The 19,080-nt window shown below is 44.5% G+C and overlaps 1 protein-coding gene across 1 annotated transcript in view; it reads right to left on the bottom strand.

Moving 5' to 3' along the window:
- Window positions 1-19,080, bottom strand: part of REN (renin) — a 207,979-nt gene that overhangs the window by 50,666 nt on the left and 138,233 nt on the right. The window contains exons 6-7 of the mRNA XM_085599744.1: window positions 9,940-10,062; window positions 8,170-8,314 (exon numbers count right to left, since the gene is read on the bottom strand). Coding sequence (XP_085455870.1) covers window positions 8,170-8,314; window positions 9,940-10,062 — 268 coding nt within the window. The remainder of the gene's footprint in view (window positions 1-8,169; window positions 8,315-9,939; window positions 10,063-19,080) is intronic.

Raw genomic sequence — 19,080 nt, 5'->3', positions numbered from 1 at the left:
TTAGCTACTGCTATTTCCTGTAGGTGTGAAAAATATCCTCAATTCTGCCATTACTTAAGAAATCCAATCTGAGTCCTTTAGACCCCAACAATTATTGGTCAATATCACGCCTCCCTTTCCAACCAAGATTGTCGAGAAGGCACTAAATAAAAAACTGACATTATTTCTCGAATCTAATCACCTCCTGGACCCATTACAATTTAGTTTCAGGGGTGAACATAGTGCTGAATCAGCCTTGATTGTTGCCTCAGAAGAGCTGAGAGCCACCTTAAATAAAGGAAGTATTGCACCCTTGATCCTGCTGGATCTCTCGGCTGCATTTGATATGGTCGATCCTGTCATATTGATTGACCGTCTCCACTCCTGAGGCATCAGGGGAACTGCAATTTCTCTTCTGAAATCATTTTCATCAGAGAAAGAATAATTTGTGACTATGGGTGGCTTTTCTCCCAGTTCATCATCTGTGCCATGTGGGGTAAATCAGGGCTCGGCCATAAGCTCTACTCTTTTCAATCTTTATGTTACCCCTTTGGCTAGACTCATCAAAACGTTTGGGTTCTTGGTGGTGAGTTATGCAGATAATACCCAGATCGTAGTCTCAGTATCCAGGAAACCATAGGACTCGGCAAGCAGATTCCATAGTTGCATGTTGCAGATCAGCAATTGGATGTCCAATAATTGTTTAAAACTGAGCTCTGGGAAAACTGAAGAACTCCTGCTGGGCAACAATACTTCTTTTTGGTCTCCAGCTTGGTGGCCACAGGAATTATGAACCTTTCCAACACTGGTCTCTAGAGTAAAAAAGGTAGGGATCGATTTTGATGACAAACTGTCATTTGAAAAGCATATCAATGCTGTTACCTTTTCATCTTTCTTTGTCTTAAAGATCTCGAGGAAGGAGGAAGGTCTTTCCGTATATTCCTCAAGATTTTCAGAAATTGGTTGTCACCACCCTTGTGCCCTCGAAACTGGACTATTGTAATGCCTTATACATCAACATGCAGCAGACTCTTTTAAACAAACAACAAGTCCTAGGGAATGCTGCTGCGCATATGTTACTTTGGATTCCCAAGCATAAATCAGCATTGAAGGCCTTGGTCCAGCTTCATTGGCTACCTATCCGGAAGTGCAGTGACTTCAAAGCGTTATGTATTGCTTTTAAAGCTTTGAATGGCTCAGGTCAAAACTATCTAAAACAGAAGTTCACTTGGTACCGTCCCTCTAGAACTCTGCGATCCTCTTCAGCCTACAATGTGCTCATCCCTAAATTCAATAGAGCCCATTAGGGCGGCAGAGGTTATGCGGTGGGATTCCATCCCACCCATTACAGCTGTAGAAAAGCACAAGCCTTTTTTCATTTAGGAAAGCTTTGAACACATGGCATTTTAATCAATAGGCTTCTCTCAATCTGCTTGGTCTTGAATTTTTTCCTGTTTTTCTCCTTTTGCTTTTCCTTCCGTTGCTAGCAGCACCAAGAAGCCTTCGGTATTAGCGTGCTATACAAAATAATTTTTCATTTTGTTTTTTTCATTTCATTTTATCTCTCTTGACCTCTCTAGCACACATTAAAACTTTACATTTTTTTCCAATTCTCTTTCTCTACCTACATCTTCCTGTCTACCTCTCTTTATCTTTCATTCAGACTACCTTACATTTCTCTATTTACTTTACTTATCTCCCTACCTCACAAATCTTTCTAAATCATTTCGATTCCAACTTCCTGCTCTTTCTACTTCATGTCTCTAGCTAAAATGTTGTCTTTATGTATCTGTCCTTCTCTTTATCCTGACCATGCCATTTCTCTTACACAGCAGGGCCACAGGTACATGTCTAGCCAGAGGAGTGCACACAAATATTAAATGTTAACCAATGGAATGGGTAAAATCCTCAAAGCAGCACTTTGATTTTCACTGCTGCACCAGTGCCAGGGAATATATTTGTGATTACAAATAATTAGCAACTAAAGCTACAAATTCAAGCGCTATGTGCATATGTTTTATTTTAATATTTTGGACTAGTCCTCTAAATATCAAATAAGTTCCCCAAAGCATGTTTTTACTACAATTGGAGTAACAAGCTGCTTTTAAGCATAATTCCACATAAAAGGTTGTTGTTGCAAGTAAAAAAGAAATCTAGATCCAAACCCAAAAAGTAATGGCATTATCAATGCTTGCTGAAGCTTTCTTTTAGTATTATTTAGCTGGCTAACATCAGCAGGTTGATTTTTCAGTTGTTTTTGCGTGCCCCTGTTTTTGACGTTTGATCAAATAATTCAAAATTATTTGGCATCAAGCGGGCTTCAATGAGGTGAAAGGTGTAATAAATTCTAAATTGTTCCAAACAGGGTACCCAAAATATATCTGGCCCGGGGCCCCACAAATCCTTAGGATGTCTGTGGTCAGCTTTTAATCTTACCATCATAGGGAGGTGTGCCTGTGAATACAACCTAAGATAAAAGTCAGTTGATGATTTTTCCGTTTTTTCTCTTTTTTGAAAAAAACAAAAGACGTGATCTAATTCTTTGCCAAAATATTAATTTTCTGTCTTTCCCTCTTAGAATACCACTATAAATAGACATCTGTTATAGCAATAAAATACAATAGGCCAAAATATGGCAACTCTGATCCATAGTCGCATCTAATAAAATGGTTTGCCGTTTCTGTGAGATTACTGGTAGGTAATTTAGCATCACTTCCCTTGAAGGTTGTAAAGAAATTAGGTCCAGATGTAAAAGTATTTTTATGGTCACAAACACTCCAATTTGGACTTTGCAATGACAAAAATATTCTTCTAATTTACCAATTCCATTTTAGGAATCAATAAACTTTTACTGACTCCTAAAATGAGGTTGTGACCACATCCCAATTCAGTATTTAGAAGGGGTGTGTTGTAAGTGTCCTTTTCAAATACCAAATAGGTATGAAATGTATCAATGTTTTGCAACCAATATCTGGTAGTAAAACACTGAAAACGTACAGACTCCTGAGATAGGGTCATAACTCATTCGCAAAAGAGAATGGGTACCATTGGGACCCATTCCCCTTTGTGAATTTTAAGAGAAAGTTTGTTGGGCAGAATGTAGTGGTCTGGGAAACCACTGCCAACTCTCAAACATACGTTTCCGAAAAACAAAGCTCTTTTTTTTATCTCACAAAACTGCATTTCCTTTGCAGGAAATGGGCTGCATTTAAATAACGTTTACTTTATTTAAAGACGTTCCTAAACATGGTGTCTGCTGATCTCTATATCCCACTATCCTTGGCTACCAATTGGAATGAGTTGCAATTTGTGACCGATCATAAACTATTTATGATCAGGATATCATCTTTCTTGCAGAGACCTGGCTGAAGCCCGCCTCCGCACCGGACATCACCATCAAATTTCATGACTACGTGCTGGTCATTAGTAAGTAGATGAGTAATAACTGCTTAAAACTAAATTACGATAAAAAAGAAGTCCTTCTTTTTGGCAATAATACTTCCTTCTGGTCCCCTTCCTGGTGGCCCGATTAATTAGGATTCATGCCTACTCCTGTTAGGAAAGCTAAAAACCTGGGTGTCCAAATGGACAGCAAACTCACCTTTGCTGACTACTTAAACTCAGTGATGGCCTCCACCTTCTTTACATGGAGGATGATTACAAAGATTTTGAATTTCATCCCCTACGAGTCTCAAAAAACAGTTATGACCTCCCTTGTCCTGTTAGAAATGGAATATTGTAATGGACTGTACCTTAATTTACAGCAGAAAGTTCTTAACAAGCCACAACTGTTACAAAACGATGCAGCCAGACTTTTGTCGGGCACTCCCAAATTCAGATCAGTTAAATCTGAAATTCAAAAACTTCACCGGATCAAATTCAAAGCTCTGTGTACAGCCTTTAAGGCATTACACAACATTGATCCCTCCCACCTTAGGCAGACGTTTACTTGGTATGTTCCCAACAAAACGGTTGGTTCCCTGGGGGCCAAAACACTGGACTTTCCAAAATTTAAAAGAGCTAACTGGGGTGGGTTAAGTTTTACTATCTGCACAGCCAGGCAATGGAGTGAGCTTCTTCACTCCATTTGTTCTGCCTCCCACCTGCTCACCTTAGAATAAAGAGCTGAAAGCTTGGCTGTTAACATCTAGTTCCACTCTCATTTCAGGCGTTTCTGTCCATTACTTTGACCTAGCGCCAGGACACCTTTGGATAACCGTGTGCTTTGCAAGTTCACTTAACATCAACATCGCATCCCGAAAGGATACAAGATAACACACCAGGACTGAAACAACAAAAAATGAGGGGGAATTGCCATAATCCACAAGGACACCATCCACTGCACAACCTTCTCAGATGACTCAACCCCAATAATGGAGCATTTCAAATTCCAACTTCAAACAGACGGAAAGCACCATCAGAGGCACTCTCGCCTACAGACCACCAGGACACACCCAAGCTTCTACAATGCCATCCCTGACCTTATAGCCGCGATCGCCATCGACTCCGAGAACTACATCTTACTTGGGTTTCTTAACTTCCACCTCAACGACCCCAGTGACACCAACACAACCGGCCTCAAGCAACTTGTCGCTGATCCAACCCACATAGTAGGACACATGCTCAACCACATTTTATGTCCAGCAACAGAGTCAAGTACAACCATGGCTCCTAGCTCACCTGGACCAACCACTACTGCATCAACATCACCACTGCAGGACCTACCAGCACAGGCACTATGGCCTTCAGCTCCACACACAAAAACTGGAAAAAGATATCAGAAGACCAGTGGAACAACGCGCTTAACTCTCACCTCCCAACAACAGACAACCCAGAACAGGCTGCAAAGAACTTTACAGAATGGGCAGACACAATCGTCCCTGCTAAGCCCGCCAAATCTAAAGGACCTGCCAGAAGAGCCAGCTGGTTTACTGCAGAGCTGAGATCCACTAAATGCAACTGTCGGCAACTAGAAAGGAAGTGGCGCACCAGCAAAGAGACAGGAGACCACACCACCTTCATGACAGCACTCAACCAGTACCACCGCCTCCTGAAAGAAACAAAGAACGCCCTAGCAGACCACATAGAAGCCAGCACAAATCACAGCAAAAGATTCTTCACCATCGCGAAGGAGTTCTCCAACCCCGCTGCTTCCAAAAACATCACCCTCTCCCAAGGACTATGTGACACCCTGCGGACGTCTTCCATGACAGCATCTCAGCCATCTATGAAAACTTCAAACCCTAACCCCCCTGGCGCTGACAGCATCAGCCTGCTTATACCCATGAACACAAACCCTGTACACCTGTTCACCAATTGGGACCCTCTCACAACTCAAGCCACAATCTCCATCATGTACTCCTTGCACTCTGGAGCACCCATGGGCCCCTGCCCCCACGACATCCTCAAGCTCGGGAGCAAGATGATTGGCAAAGAGCTCAAGAAAGTCCTGAGCACCTTTATCACCTCCTTCCCTGAGGATTGGAAACACGCTGAAGTGAGGCATGGAAGAAACCATCTGCCAAACCAGAGGAACCAAATAACTACTGGCCCATCTCACTGCCCTCCTCTCCAGCGAAGGTTCTTGAGAAGGTAATCAACCAGCAACTCACCCAACACCTGAAACACATCAACCTCCTGGGCCCCTCTCAACCTGGATTCCGAGCCAACCACAGCGCAGAGACAGCCCTGAGCGTAATCAACAATGACATTGGGGCCCCTTGGACCATGGCGAAAAGGCAGCCCTCTTCATCCTTGACCTATCAGCCACCTTCAACCCTGTCTTTCATCACATCTTTATCAACACACTCCACCACATCGGAATTCAAGGAGACGTCCCCAAATGGGTTGCCTTATATCTCACAGGAAGAACCCAGAGGATCCTTCTCCCACCATTCACCTCGGGACCCAAGAAGATCGTCTCTAGCATCCCCTAAAGATCGTCCGTTAGCCCCACCCTCTTCAACACATACATGAACCACCTGGCCAACTCTGTCAGATTGCACGGACTCTTGCTGTCAGAACACCCCTCCACCACCAGAGCCAACTTACACAGATGTATGATGAACGCTATTGATTGGCTGAATGACAACTGTCTAAAGCTCAACGTGGAAAAGACGGAAGTCCTCATGTTTGGGAACAACTCCTCACCATGGACCGACACATGGTGGCCTGCTGAACATGGCCCATTCCCCACACCGACAGACCACACCCGCAGACCTTGGCATCATCTTGGACAGCAAGCTTTCTATGAAGAAACAGGTAAATGCAGTCTCATCCGTCTGCTTCCACATCCTACGCATGCTCCACAAGATCCTCAGGTGGTCCCAGTCAACACCATTAGAGCCGTCACACAGGCCTTCGTCATCAGCTGGCAGGACTACCGAAACACGCGCTATGTAGAAATCACCAAACACCTCCTGGAGAGATGACAAACTATACAAAACTCAGCAGAAAGACTCATCCTTGACCTCCCCAGACGGATCCACATCACACCACACCTCAAGAAGCTACTCTGGCTCCTGATCCAGAAGAGATGCCAGTTCAAGATTTTGACCCACGCATACAAAGCTCTGTGCAACGAGGGATCAGCATATACCAACAAACAAGTGACATTCCACCAACCAACCAGACACCTACGATCCTAAGCAGACACCCCCCCAGATCCGCCTAAGCAACAGTGGAGGATGCTCCTTCTCACACCTGGCAGCCAAAGCTTGGAACGACCTTCCCCTGCACATCAGGACAGCCTCATCACTCAGGAAAGAACTTAAGACTTGGCTGTTTGAATGAACAGACCACGACAGACCAGCTAGCAACTACAGCACCTTGAGACCCTAACGGGTGATTTACAGCTTTTTATAAATCTATGATTGATTGATTCAAAATCAGAATTTAACGAATCAACCTATTAGTACATAGGTCAGTTCGTATAATGTTTTACTGATCGCAAAAATACTAATCACAGTTTTTTGCAATTGGCATTTAGTACATTGGGTCCTTAGTTGTTTCCACATTGGTGCATGAGCATACCTCACTGCAATTAAAAGCTCTGTGACAAGACTTTCTAAATATTGGCGGTGGTATGGAATTTACCAATTCCTCACGGGGAAAGGGAAGGCCACCCCAACAATGTAAAGTGAAATAAGGAACGAAAGAGAACTCTCTCCCTCTCTTTCACTGTTGAGAAAAGATGTCAAAAGCAAAACAAATATTCTACTTGCCATAATCCTAAACAAAAAAGACATGCTGGAGAATCGTCCCACCGCACCCACCACAGTTACTCATGTCTATATGACAAAAAGGAACACCATAGCACTCAACGCGTAATCACAAAAAACAAGTTAAGATTCAAACAGTAAGGACCTGTGTTCAATATAGAGCACGCATCTTTTGTCTTGACTTGACTAATATTTGCTGCTTACATCCTTTTGCATCTCGATCATCTCGAGCATCACATGGCCAACCTGTGGAAGTGCTTCTCTGAAACAGAATATACACCTGCTGTGACTTGTTTACCATATTCTCCCAGCGTCAGGAATCCTAATACCATTTAAGCCTTGAAAACGTCACAGCGTGACGAAACGTGTGTCAGCTGTCATTAATATATTTGGAAACTGAAGCACATGAATTTGTGAAACAAGAATGTACTGAAGAATAACTAAACTAGCTTTTCTGCATTAAAGTAAACTTTCTACTCAACGCAGGTCCTTACTGTTTGGATCTTAACTTGTTTCGTGTGATTACGCACTGAGTGTTATGGTTTTTCATTTTGGTTTATTGACTCGTTGGGTCTTTGGTCCAATGTGAACTCACACCTTTGGTAGTAAGGTGTGGGTTTACCTCAAAAGCATCATCCTCCAAAAACATTTTTGTGCATTTATGGATTACTGTATGCCGGCTACAATTTGTACTTTAGGATGAGGTGCGATTTTAGCCCCCTAACTACCCTTTTTGTTATATATGTTACTCCTGTGTATATCTAACCTTGTTTAGCTTTGTCAAATATTGGTTCCCACCTACCTCTTCTGGGAGGTCACCATGTACATCCCATATGTGCCTTGCATTGCTCTCCTACTCCCAGGAGTTCAGAAGCTTCATTAGAATTTACCACGATGAAAAGTTTGAATGCTGTTGTCCCTGACCCACCAATATCAAATATTCTGAAAAGGCTGATGTTTGCCAGCTTACCTCGCCCTCTGCCAATTCGGTAGCGCCGACGGCCTTCATCAGCACTGACACTGAGCCGGCTGGCCCGGTGATGTAAGACGCTCCGGTGTCGATGGCTACAGAACAGCCTTCTCTGCAGAAGAGAAGCTCTGCACCAATGGAGATCCTGTAGGGAGTGTTATTAAGGGACACAAATTACCATAGGGACTCTAGGGCATGAGAGAGAACTATTAAAGTAGAAACAGCCTGTTGGCAAGGGAGAAGATAGAATTATGAGAGTCATCCAGTATGCGATGGATATACAAATCTAACTACAGAAATTCGAAGGAAGAGTCTCCTTCCAGTGCTGGGAACTACAAGATGCAATTCGACTATTAGCCACAAATGTCGCCACTGCTGTTTGGCTGTCCAAAATAGAGATTGGGTGCCTCTTGCTTCTACGGCAGTTCAGAGATAGAGGTAAGAAGCCCCTTCTGTTACCAGTAGATCAAAAACAGAGATAAGGAGTACCCTGCTAATTCCAATTTACTAAGTCTCCATGTAGTAATGCTAGTCCAATGACAAGAATAAGAAGCACCTGGTTACTATGAGTAGTTCACGGACTAAGAGAGGTAAGCAGTCTCCTACTACTGTGAGCCCAAGAATGGAGATCAGAAGTCCCCTGCTACTTTTGGTAGCCCAAAGTAAGACAAAAGGATTTCCGGCTCCTACTGACAGTCCAGGGCCAAAGATATGAAATCACCTGATACTTTGGCAGCACAAGAACAGAGGTAATGAGTCCCTTGCTACTATTGGCAGCACACGTACAAAGATAAGGAGTCCACTGTAACTTCTGGCATCCAGAGGGCAGAGATATGGTCCCCCTGCTAGTATGGTAATACTGGCAGCTGAAAGACTTGCTGTTACTACTGTATGGAGATTAGAAGTCCCCTGATACTACTGATATTAGCAGAGGCGATGACAAGCCTCTGCTAATACAGACTGTCAAGGAAGACTACTACAGACAACTGAGGGCCATATTTATAAAAAGTTAATGCAATACAATGCAGCAAGCAACCTTGCTGCGCTGCATGACACAGAAAAGGCAGGAATACGCCATATTTATGATTATAGGGTGCACTCCTGTCCTTTCCTAGAGCTGACGCACTTTTGGCTGCCTAGCTCCAACTCAGACACCCTTGGATCATGTTACAAGGGTGCCTGTGTAGCAGGCAGGACCGTTATTTTGTGCAGGAAAGAATACCTTCCTGCACAAAAACAATCCTCCATGGAATTTTCCTCTTTCATAGTGTGCAGCACACTTAGAAAGAGCACACACCAAGTAGAAATAAAAATATTTCTGCTTGTTGTGCTTCTGGTGGGGATGGATATAATTCTAACACATTCCCAGGTCGACCAATGTTGTAAAATCTAAGGATGTGTCAGAATCCATGTGTGGATGTGTGGGAGCACCCAAGCTCCACCCATGGTATGCCTCCCTGCTGCAGAGTAATGCAAGGCAGCACAATTCGCTGGTGGCCTTGCGTGCCTTGATAAATCTCATTTAGGTTTTATGTCACTCTTGCGTACCCTTGCGTGGAACAAGGGTGACGCAAAGCCTTGATAAATATGTCCCGGAGTTGGGAAGGGAGCAAATCCCCAGCTTCTGAGGAAGGGAGACGCATGGAGGACCCCTTTCCTAGATGCAATCAAAGTGAGGGAAGGGAAGGCTCACATGGAAAGAGGGAGAGAGAAATGAATGCACAGACTAGGCGTGTGAACCAGTGGGCACTTAAGCTCATCCTCACTCACCCTTTCATGCTGATTTGCCAATAGTCACTCTTGATGAGGTCCATGTACTGGAAGCTTCCAGTGTAGTAGTGGGGGTCGGATCCTCCCAGCACAATTTCTCCACCGGTGCTTAGATGCGTGTCCCTGGAGGAGGCAAGTGACAAACCCAGAGTAAGTTAAACCTTCTTATACATGCATAGAAGCACAAGAGAGACCATAAGACACAGCTCGGACAAGCCCAGAGCCGCTAGTACAGCTTCTATTGGTGACACAGGTCTAGACTGCCACAAGAGTGTGGGAGGAGTGACAGGAGGAACAGTGAGGCAGGGGAGAAATTAAGAGTGAAGCAATAAAATTGCCAGGTTCATGCCATTCTACCAATAGGTATCACTTCCTGTGAATCTGAAGAGTACAGGCATCTGGGGGCTGACCCAATTATAATTTTCTTAAGAGCTGCATTAAGTATCTCGTTCATCAGCTTTTTCTTCTCTCCTTCCCTCCATCCAGCAGGCCAAGCACCCACCCCTCCATCTTTCTTCTATTGATCCATTCATTGATTTTTCCATCTGCCATTCTGTCTCTCCGCTTTTATCTTCATCCATCATTTGCCAAGATTCTTCCATTTATTTATTCGTCCATCTATCCTTCCATTTGTGTTTTTTTTCCACTAGCCATTCATCCATAAATCTTCATATAACTGTCTACACTAACATTCCAAAACCTTATCCTACATATTCCTAAAGCCTGCCTCTTCAGATTACGGTTCCTACATTCCAGAAGAAGGGGATTGAATACACCTAGGGCCAGTTCTGTATAAGTCCCTTTTCAACCACACCAGGAGGTGCACTTCAGGAATCCATATACTTAAGTTCTGAGGAGTCACCATTTTTATGGTTCGTCGCTTGTGACTGCCCTCACTCATGGGAACTCTTTGCATAGTACTATCTGTTGCTACCTCTCCCCCCTTGGGACAGTAGAGGAACCGCCCTGGAAAAGATGAACCCCACAGAGGGGATTAACAGTGGGTCCGACTGCTCGTGCTGCGAAGACCACTACTGGGTCTCTGCACATGCGGGTCAATGGCCCCAACCTTCCCTGGGGGTATACACAACAGGAAACAGTTTGGAGCCCTTACCTGGAATCCATGTGGAGACGAGCTATCTGCTTAGGCATGGAGGGCAGGAGAAACGTTGAACGATTACCGGCAGAGATGGTCTCCTAACCCCACCCAACCCCTTTGTGGACGAATGCAATACTGTGCCCCTAAAGACTATTACCCCACACAGACTGCCTGCATCCATTGGGGACGTAGATGCTGAAGGCCCCTTGAACCCCGTTTGTCCTGTTGTGCCCGCTGCACAAGTTCCGGGTGACTCGTGCTGCCAGGAACTCGGGCAGGTCCTTGTGCAAGCATGTCAGTGGCAATCCCAGCATGGAGCAGCTGACTACGCATATCCCTATGCTGCCTCCCGCTGCAGCTTGGTGGCGCTTCGGAACCCACTCCTGATAATCTATCGCGCCACCCTATGAAGCACAATGGGACAAGGGACCCCCAAATAATGCCCAAACAAAAATACATATGTTTACAGCCACCCCACCCACTGCCACCAAATCCGACGGTGGTGATGATATCTCCACACCGAAGTCCTACCCTCCAGATGCTTCAGAAACACTAAGAGTCATTCAAGCCTCTCGATCGGCACTGGGAATCAATATTGGTGAATCGGAGTAGATGTTCTCCTCTTGCGACAGGGCCTACACAACGTTGCAGACTGGATAACAGATGCAGAAGGGAGGATCTCTCACTTGGAAGCCTCCATCATGACCCTCAAGATGGAGGTGGCCGGCCTGATGACAGAATCCCACATCTTGGAGAACCACACAGATTATACAAAAAACCAGGCCAGGTGGAACAACTTGAGATTCATTGGGTTTTCTAAAGAGGTAAAAGGGGCATCTATGGAGTACTTCCTGGAACAATGGATTTCGTCCTGGAAGAATGGCTAACATCCTGCTTTGTTATCGAGAGTTGAGAAGGCCCACAGATCACTGATGGTGAAACCACCCCTGGGTGCTACTCCTCGTCCTCTGATCACCAAAATACTACAGAGACAGGGACAACATTCTTCATGCTGCCAGGGAGAAGGAGGTGGTGCGCTTCCAATCCACTAAGACCCTTGTCTTCCCTGACCACACTTGACTTGTTAAACGACAACAGAAATTGTTTAAGCAAAAACTGAGAGCATTGCATATTACATAAATGCTCCTTTTCCGAGCAAGGTTTAGAGTCATTTATGCCTCCAAATATCGCTTCTTTGATACTCCCATGGCGGCTTGGGATTGGATGACGGACCCTGCGTGATAACCCTCCGCCACCTTGGGGCACGACGCCATGTCCTAGAGACTGCAACAAACATAAGGGGTCAGTAGAAGGAGAACCCATGCAGATGTCTCTTCGGCATCCTCTGCCATGGGGACAGATAACCGTGAACATAGGTGCTCGTGTGGGGCCGCCGATGCCACGTGCCTCCCACGGTAGGATGGCCCTCCACACGACGGCCCTTCTACTTCGTGGACCACGACTGAGCGTCCAACCGATTGAACCACATAGGAGACCCTTTTAATGATAAAACTTGTTTCGCCAGCAGCCCCTTATCCTACCTAAGGACCCAATCACCGGAGGGCTGACCTGGATAGATGACCCCCAGTAATGTCACACACTTGTAGGTTCTGGTCTTGTTTGGGCGAAAGATGTTTCTTGGGTGGAAGCGTAGGGTGGGGGAATTTGAGGGGACTGTTACAGGAGGATTTGGCCCTGTTTTAAAAAATATATTTTTTTATTAAACATTTGTCATATGTTATACAATACAGAGGAATCAGGTACAATACATTCTTTGAAGGTAACAATAGATAATCGTTAATTTCGGAGCGCTGTGGGTTTGGATTATGGGGTGGATGGATCGTCTGGGTCAATGCTAATCGGAGGGTTGCAAATGTGTGCTTGATAGAAGTTCCATGGGTTCCAAAGTTTTGACCACTTCTTGGGGCAGCCGCGGGCTGTGTAAACTGTCTTTTCTCTAAACATACATCAGTCTAGGTCCTCTTTCCAAGCATCTACTTTAGGTGGCTGTGCTGCTCCCCACATTCGTGCTATGTTCATTTTCGCCAGCATGAGCCCCAGTGTGACCCATTGCATGTGGTGACAATTCAAATCTGTAGGCTACCAGACGTTTAAGAGGCATCTACGTGCATCAGGGTGTATGACATTCGTGAGTACCTCACTCAAAATGTTGTGGATCTTGCGCAAGTAGGATTGTATGTATTCGCACTCCCGTAATATGTGTAGAAATGTTCCTTCCTGGCCAAATTGCCCCCTACAGTCTCCGCTGTCGGTCCTACCCATGCGTACCAGACTAGACCCTGTGACATAAATTCTATGGAGGATTTTGAGTTGAACTAGCCGAAATCTGGCCGAGATCGCTACTACTCTTGGTGAGGACACTGCTTCCTGCCAGTCCTCGTCATCTAATTTGATGCCATCTCTCACCCATTTCTCGCATAGTGGTTTAAGGAGGTCCGTCATATTGTTGATCAGTTTTCTATAGGTCAGTGAGATAGCTGTCTCAGGTAAGTGGCCGTCTAACAATCTGTCTTCCAAGTGAGAGGGTTCCGGAGGGGAGGAGCCTTTTGGGAAGTAGGATTTTAGTGCATGACGGATTTGAGTATATCTTAAGCATTCTGAGTCAGCCAACTCATGTTGCTGCTGCAAGGACGCAAATGATTTTACGTCGCCCTTCTCCCACATGTCTTTGATCTGTGAGATCCCAATGAGGTCTCATTTATTGAATCCCTTCATTTTCCATAAGTCGCCCAGTAGTGCGGAGTCCCATAAAAGGGCAGCCAGAGTGAGATTTTGCTCCCAACCCATATTCTTTTTAACGACGTGCCAAATTCGGACCGAGTAGTCGATTAGTCCAGTCAAAGGGTATCGTTTGGGTTTGGAATAAAGTGCCCTATTGTAATTTCCTCCCAGTAGAGTCTATTTGTCCATGGCATAGCCGGGATCATCTGGTCGACCATAGGTGCCCTGATTAATGGCTGCCAGGTGTTCTGCCCAGTAATATCTATGGTATCTGGGAGGCTAATCCCCCCATCGTACCAATTGAGTGTGAGCTTGGTAAACGCTATGCGAGGTTTCATGTCCCATAACAGGTCTCTTTGAAGTTTTCTGGTGGGACTGGGTCAAGGGTGTTCTGTAGTGCGTACAGAAATCGGGGCAGCGACATTATCTTAAAGAGGGTCGCTTTGCCCAGTAATGAGAGCGGGAGGGGTTTCCAGCTGGTTATGTCACGCTTGAGTCTCTGTAGCGATGGGATAAGGTTTTGAGTAAAGCGAAGCTTGGGGTGGATTTGGCCCTGTTGGCCGCAGTGCATTAATAGTGCAAGCCAAAGGTTCCAACACATTTGTATCATATTCTGAAATGCGCAATTGCAGAGGGTTGCTTACCACCCGAGGCCCACCCTGGTGCTTCCCTGGGAGACCCTGGTTCCTGGGATTCACCCTCCACACGTTTAATAACCCACACCATGGCGCTGCCTAAAATTATGACATGAAATGTTAATGGCCTCAATTACAGCATTACATGTGGCACAGGACTGAGATTCGCAAAACACCAGTAACTGGATATCCTCCTATTACAGGAAACACATATTTTGGGCACTCAATGCCCTTTCCTGTCTTAATATGGCTTTGAAAGAATATACCACACTGGTGACACTAAGGGCTTTCAGGAGGGTGGTCATCCTAATCCATAAACGTGTGCCTATGGTGGTCTGCCGTACTGCGTCGGACATACAGGGTGTTGTAGTGGTGGAGGGAAGAAATGCAGGCTGGGTTTACAATCTGGTTTGTGTGTATGTCCCTACCCAGTTGCATGGAAACACCCTTGATGTAGTTAAAGCTGCATTACTGGAGCTCTCACACAGCATTACAGTGGTATACCTCAACACACGACTTAATCTACAACAATGTCAAGTGGAGGAACTAGAAGCACATATTACACATGTGGAAGAGGGATCAGGTGAGGAAGAAACTGAATTTCGACAGGTGGAATTGACAGGGCATTTTGATGAGGCAAGATCTTGCTGGATCGCATCCCAAAGCAGGGTCTATGGGTGGGGAGATAAATTGACTAAACTCCTCTATTGGTTAGCCACACATAGAACATTGTTGAGAGTAATACCATATGTTGTGGATCTGGCCTGTGGGAAGGTTCCAAAAGTCTGAGCAAGAGCATCCGTGTTTGGGGAATACCATCACTTCCCCTATACGAAGTGGGTGAGGACCCCACAAGAGTTCACAGCTCTATTGATAGCGGACCTACCACTACCTACTATAGTGCTCCCTAAAAGAGCTGACCTAGAACAACTGATTACTCTGAAAGAGATAAATGAGGCTTTCTCCGCTATGAAATCCGGCAAAACTCAGGGCCCTGTTGGGTACTCAATCGAATACTACTAGAAACTCTTAAGGTACCTCCTCACCCTACTGCTAGGCTCTACACAATGAGGCTATAGTCAAGGTCCACTTTTCCAGATGAGCTAAACGTAGCAACCACAGTGGTCCTACACAAACACGGGTGCCCCCCTGAGGAATGGGCGTCCTATTGCCCAATCCCACTTCTCAACTGGGAACTCAAATTAGATGCCAAGGTTCTAGCTAACAGACTTCTCAAAGTCATACACAAACTGATTCACTTGGACCAATGTCCTTTATGCCTCAACATAGTACACAGCACTTTATCCGCAGGGTACAGGCAGTAATGGCGTATCGACAGCAGCTCCAGCATCCCAACACCTTTCTCCACATTGATTTTGAAATGGGTTTTGACTCCCTTGACTGGGAATTTCTTTGGGACATCCTGATATGATTTGGTTTTGGGTCTCGCTTTGTGTCGTAGGTGCAGACACTATATGTTTACCTGACTGCACAAGTAGTGGTTAATGGGGTACTATCACAGGTGGTTCTGATACAGCGTGGCACCAGATAAGGATGTCCCGCCTCCACTTCTTTTCGCCTTGCGACCCCTGATTACTCCCAAATGACGTCCATGCCCACATCCCTGATTTGCAGGGGCTTGCGTTACACCCCTGAATTAATTCTGTTTGGTTAACAACAGGCATCGGTTACCAGCAGGGCGATAGCAAGGGGAACCAAAAACAGCCCTGGCACAGATTCTTAAACAAGCCTTGATCCCTTTATCTCCTCGTGTAATCTTTCAATCGCTCTCTTTCCATCCATCCATTCCCTCTCTCTCCTCCCTTCTTCCTCTCTGATCAGTTTCTCTCTCTTACACCTCCCCCTCGCTTTCAGCCTCCCTCGTGGCACTACTGAAAGCAACAAAGGTAATAGGAGTGGTCTTCTGTGCTGAAACTGGCCTCCAGCCCACATGAGAGATGCCCGCTGGAATAAAAGGTCTGTCCAGTCCTAGTTACAGCATCAGGAACAAGTAACTAACAAAAAAAGACAGAATAATCATCGACAGTTGCCTTGTTGACACCAGAATCAATGTCTTGGCATACTGTCTGCAACATGTTTCACAAAGTGATGACTTGGGTGGTAGAACGACCTGCAAGTGTGCCCAGGAATATTCATGCGTTGCACCAGTACCATGAAGGGAAGCTGTGGCAGTTAGAAGGGAAAATGTTAGAGCCAGTACCAGCTCTAAGCACAAAGGCAGCAGGGAGTCGAAGCAGAACAAGTTACCGCACGGAGCCCAGGGACACAGGGTGGTGTGTTAGTGAGGTGACAGCTGGGCTTAGTTTGTTAGATCTTCTTACTTCGAGCTTCTGAAAAGAGAGAAAAATCAAATACAAGAATCACCACCTCCATCCTGCCTGAAGCTCTTCTGTTATTCCAGTCCCGGGGTTCACGCACAGAGCTGCCAAAACACACACACCCTGTCTGGAGCACCCCTTGTTGTTTCAGTACTACCTTACATTCTCCCTCATCCCCATACACCACACTCCAGACTCCAGACCTGCAGCACCTCCTGCTTTTGCAGTGCTGCCTTACAAACGAGCTCTTAAAAGCTTGAGTCGGGCTCGAGCCAGGTTGCCCTGCTCTGGCTCGAGGTCCTCATACACCCTGGAGCCCCACACGATCCGATACCATTTGAGTGATTAGAAAAAATGAATGCGTCCTTGTGTAATGCTAGTGGTGCTCATGTAAAGTGCTTCAATACCTTCCAGTCGAGTTTGCGGTATATAAAACTGCAAAAAAGGAAGAAAAAAGAAACACAGCATTGGGCTAAAACTATAAAACACGAATTCAATGTCGTTTAGCATGTCTGTCTAAAAGATAGTGCAGCCATGTTGGTGTTTTTAGGTCGAGCCTGGGCAGCTCTGTGAGGCATGCTGTAATCTAGACTGTGCCTTGAAGCACCTCCCATCTTTTCCATTTGTTCCTGTTCCTGCCTTTCATAAAGGCATGCTTTTGTTTGGTCAGCATGCTTAATTAGTACCGCCTTTTGGTGTACCGGACCCTCTCAGCAGACATCCCCTGCTACATGTGGTCTTACACTTTTTATTAATTTAGCTTCCTTCCTGACAATGGTGACCATGCACCTTTCTTTTCTTTTGCACAGCTCGCCATTTTCAACTTGTGAAACATCTGTTTATTTTTGCAGCGCGCCATGCTGCACTTTAAATTTAACAATGGGTGTTTACTACTTTATATCATTGGAATCAGTTTTTTTGTGGGCACCTCTGCTGGAGCAGGGTTTTCTATTTAAACTCAAACTTCAGTTTATATTTTTATTTGTCATAATTAAAATTACTAATGATTAATTAGTAAGTACTAAGTTTGTCGAGTTTTTTATTAATCAACCTTACTAATGAAAGAACTATATGTGGGAATGCAATTGCATGGCTAAATTAATAAGTGAACTAAGTTGGTGAGCAAATTAATTAAATAAGTGTGGCTTATGTAATATTTGTTATGTGTTTGCGCTCTAAATTAATATGCATTAATGTTTTTTTTTATGTCGCAAATGGCTAGATAAAAACATACACATAAGGGTATTAGTGGGAATTAACACTGTATAATCAATACAATGTAGTAATGATGTTTTGTGTTTCATTAAATTAAGTTGTCCATTGTGGCCTGTTAAAAAAATGGCCGACATCTACAGCCTGCATTTGAGTAGATGAAATATGAAGAGAGGCCTCGCTGAATGTGACCTCGGCCTCTGTCTGAACTAAAAGTTATGAAAAAGATGACAACTCTGGGATGGTCGCCAATTATCCTTGGTAGAGAACATTTGTCACAAATGAACATTTTTGATAAACTTGCGGTGGCTTCACTGCGAGTGATACAATTTCGGAGAAGAGCATCCATGGATGTTGCAAACTAGATTTTGACTTCCTATTTCCGTGTTTTTATTTTTGAGATATCCGAGAGCGGAGATTTTTCTAATGTTGCAAGCTAACATCCTTTCCTGCTCAACGGACGTTTAAAGCTTTGTTTGTAACTTTTAGTATGTTAATTTTTAGTATAAATATTACTAGACTAGAGAGGGTCTGCGCGCCACTTCTTCCTGAACTTATGCTCAAGAGGATCGATGCTGACTGACGGCAACTCGAGAGACTTTAATTCTTTGCCGAGAGACCTGATCTGATTTAAGGAACAACATTTAGCCAGAATAGGTAAATATGAGAATAATGATTTTGCAATTGAATGGATTTCATATGAACTAATTTAGAAAAAACATTCTTGTTTGAATTTCAGTGTCGGGTGGTTATTTCTTTGTCATTTTATTGAGATCTCAAATGTGTTTAAAATCGTTTAAATCATGACTCAAGACAATTCAATTTGGTTGCATTGACCTCCAATTAGGTGCAGATTGATTTCGGAGTTCTCTCTTATATTCAGTGTGGTTAGAGTAATAGAATGAATGTTGGTGTAATGGGCCCCACCAGCGTATGATGAGTGTATGTGCGTATGACTGTGGAATTACTCTGTCTGTGGAAGTAGGGAGAATTTATAAGCTCTGATCTGCAGCAGTTTCCTGGTAGCAGTATGATGGTTTTGATTATTGTCTTGATCTGATAAATTGCTTGTACATAGGCTTTTTGGATTTATTGATTGATGTTGATATATGTA

Source organism: Triturus cristatus, chromosome 1_1 (assembly GCF_964204655.1).
Source record: "Triturus cristatus chromosome 1_1, aTriCri1.1, whole genome shotgun sequence".
Classification (NCBI taxonomy): domain Eukaryota; kingdom Metazoa; phylum Chordata; class Amphibia; order Caudata; family Salamandridae; genus Triturus; species Triturus cristatus.
This window is presented reverse-complemented; position numbering and strand designations above follow the sequence as displayed.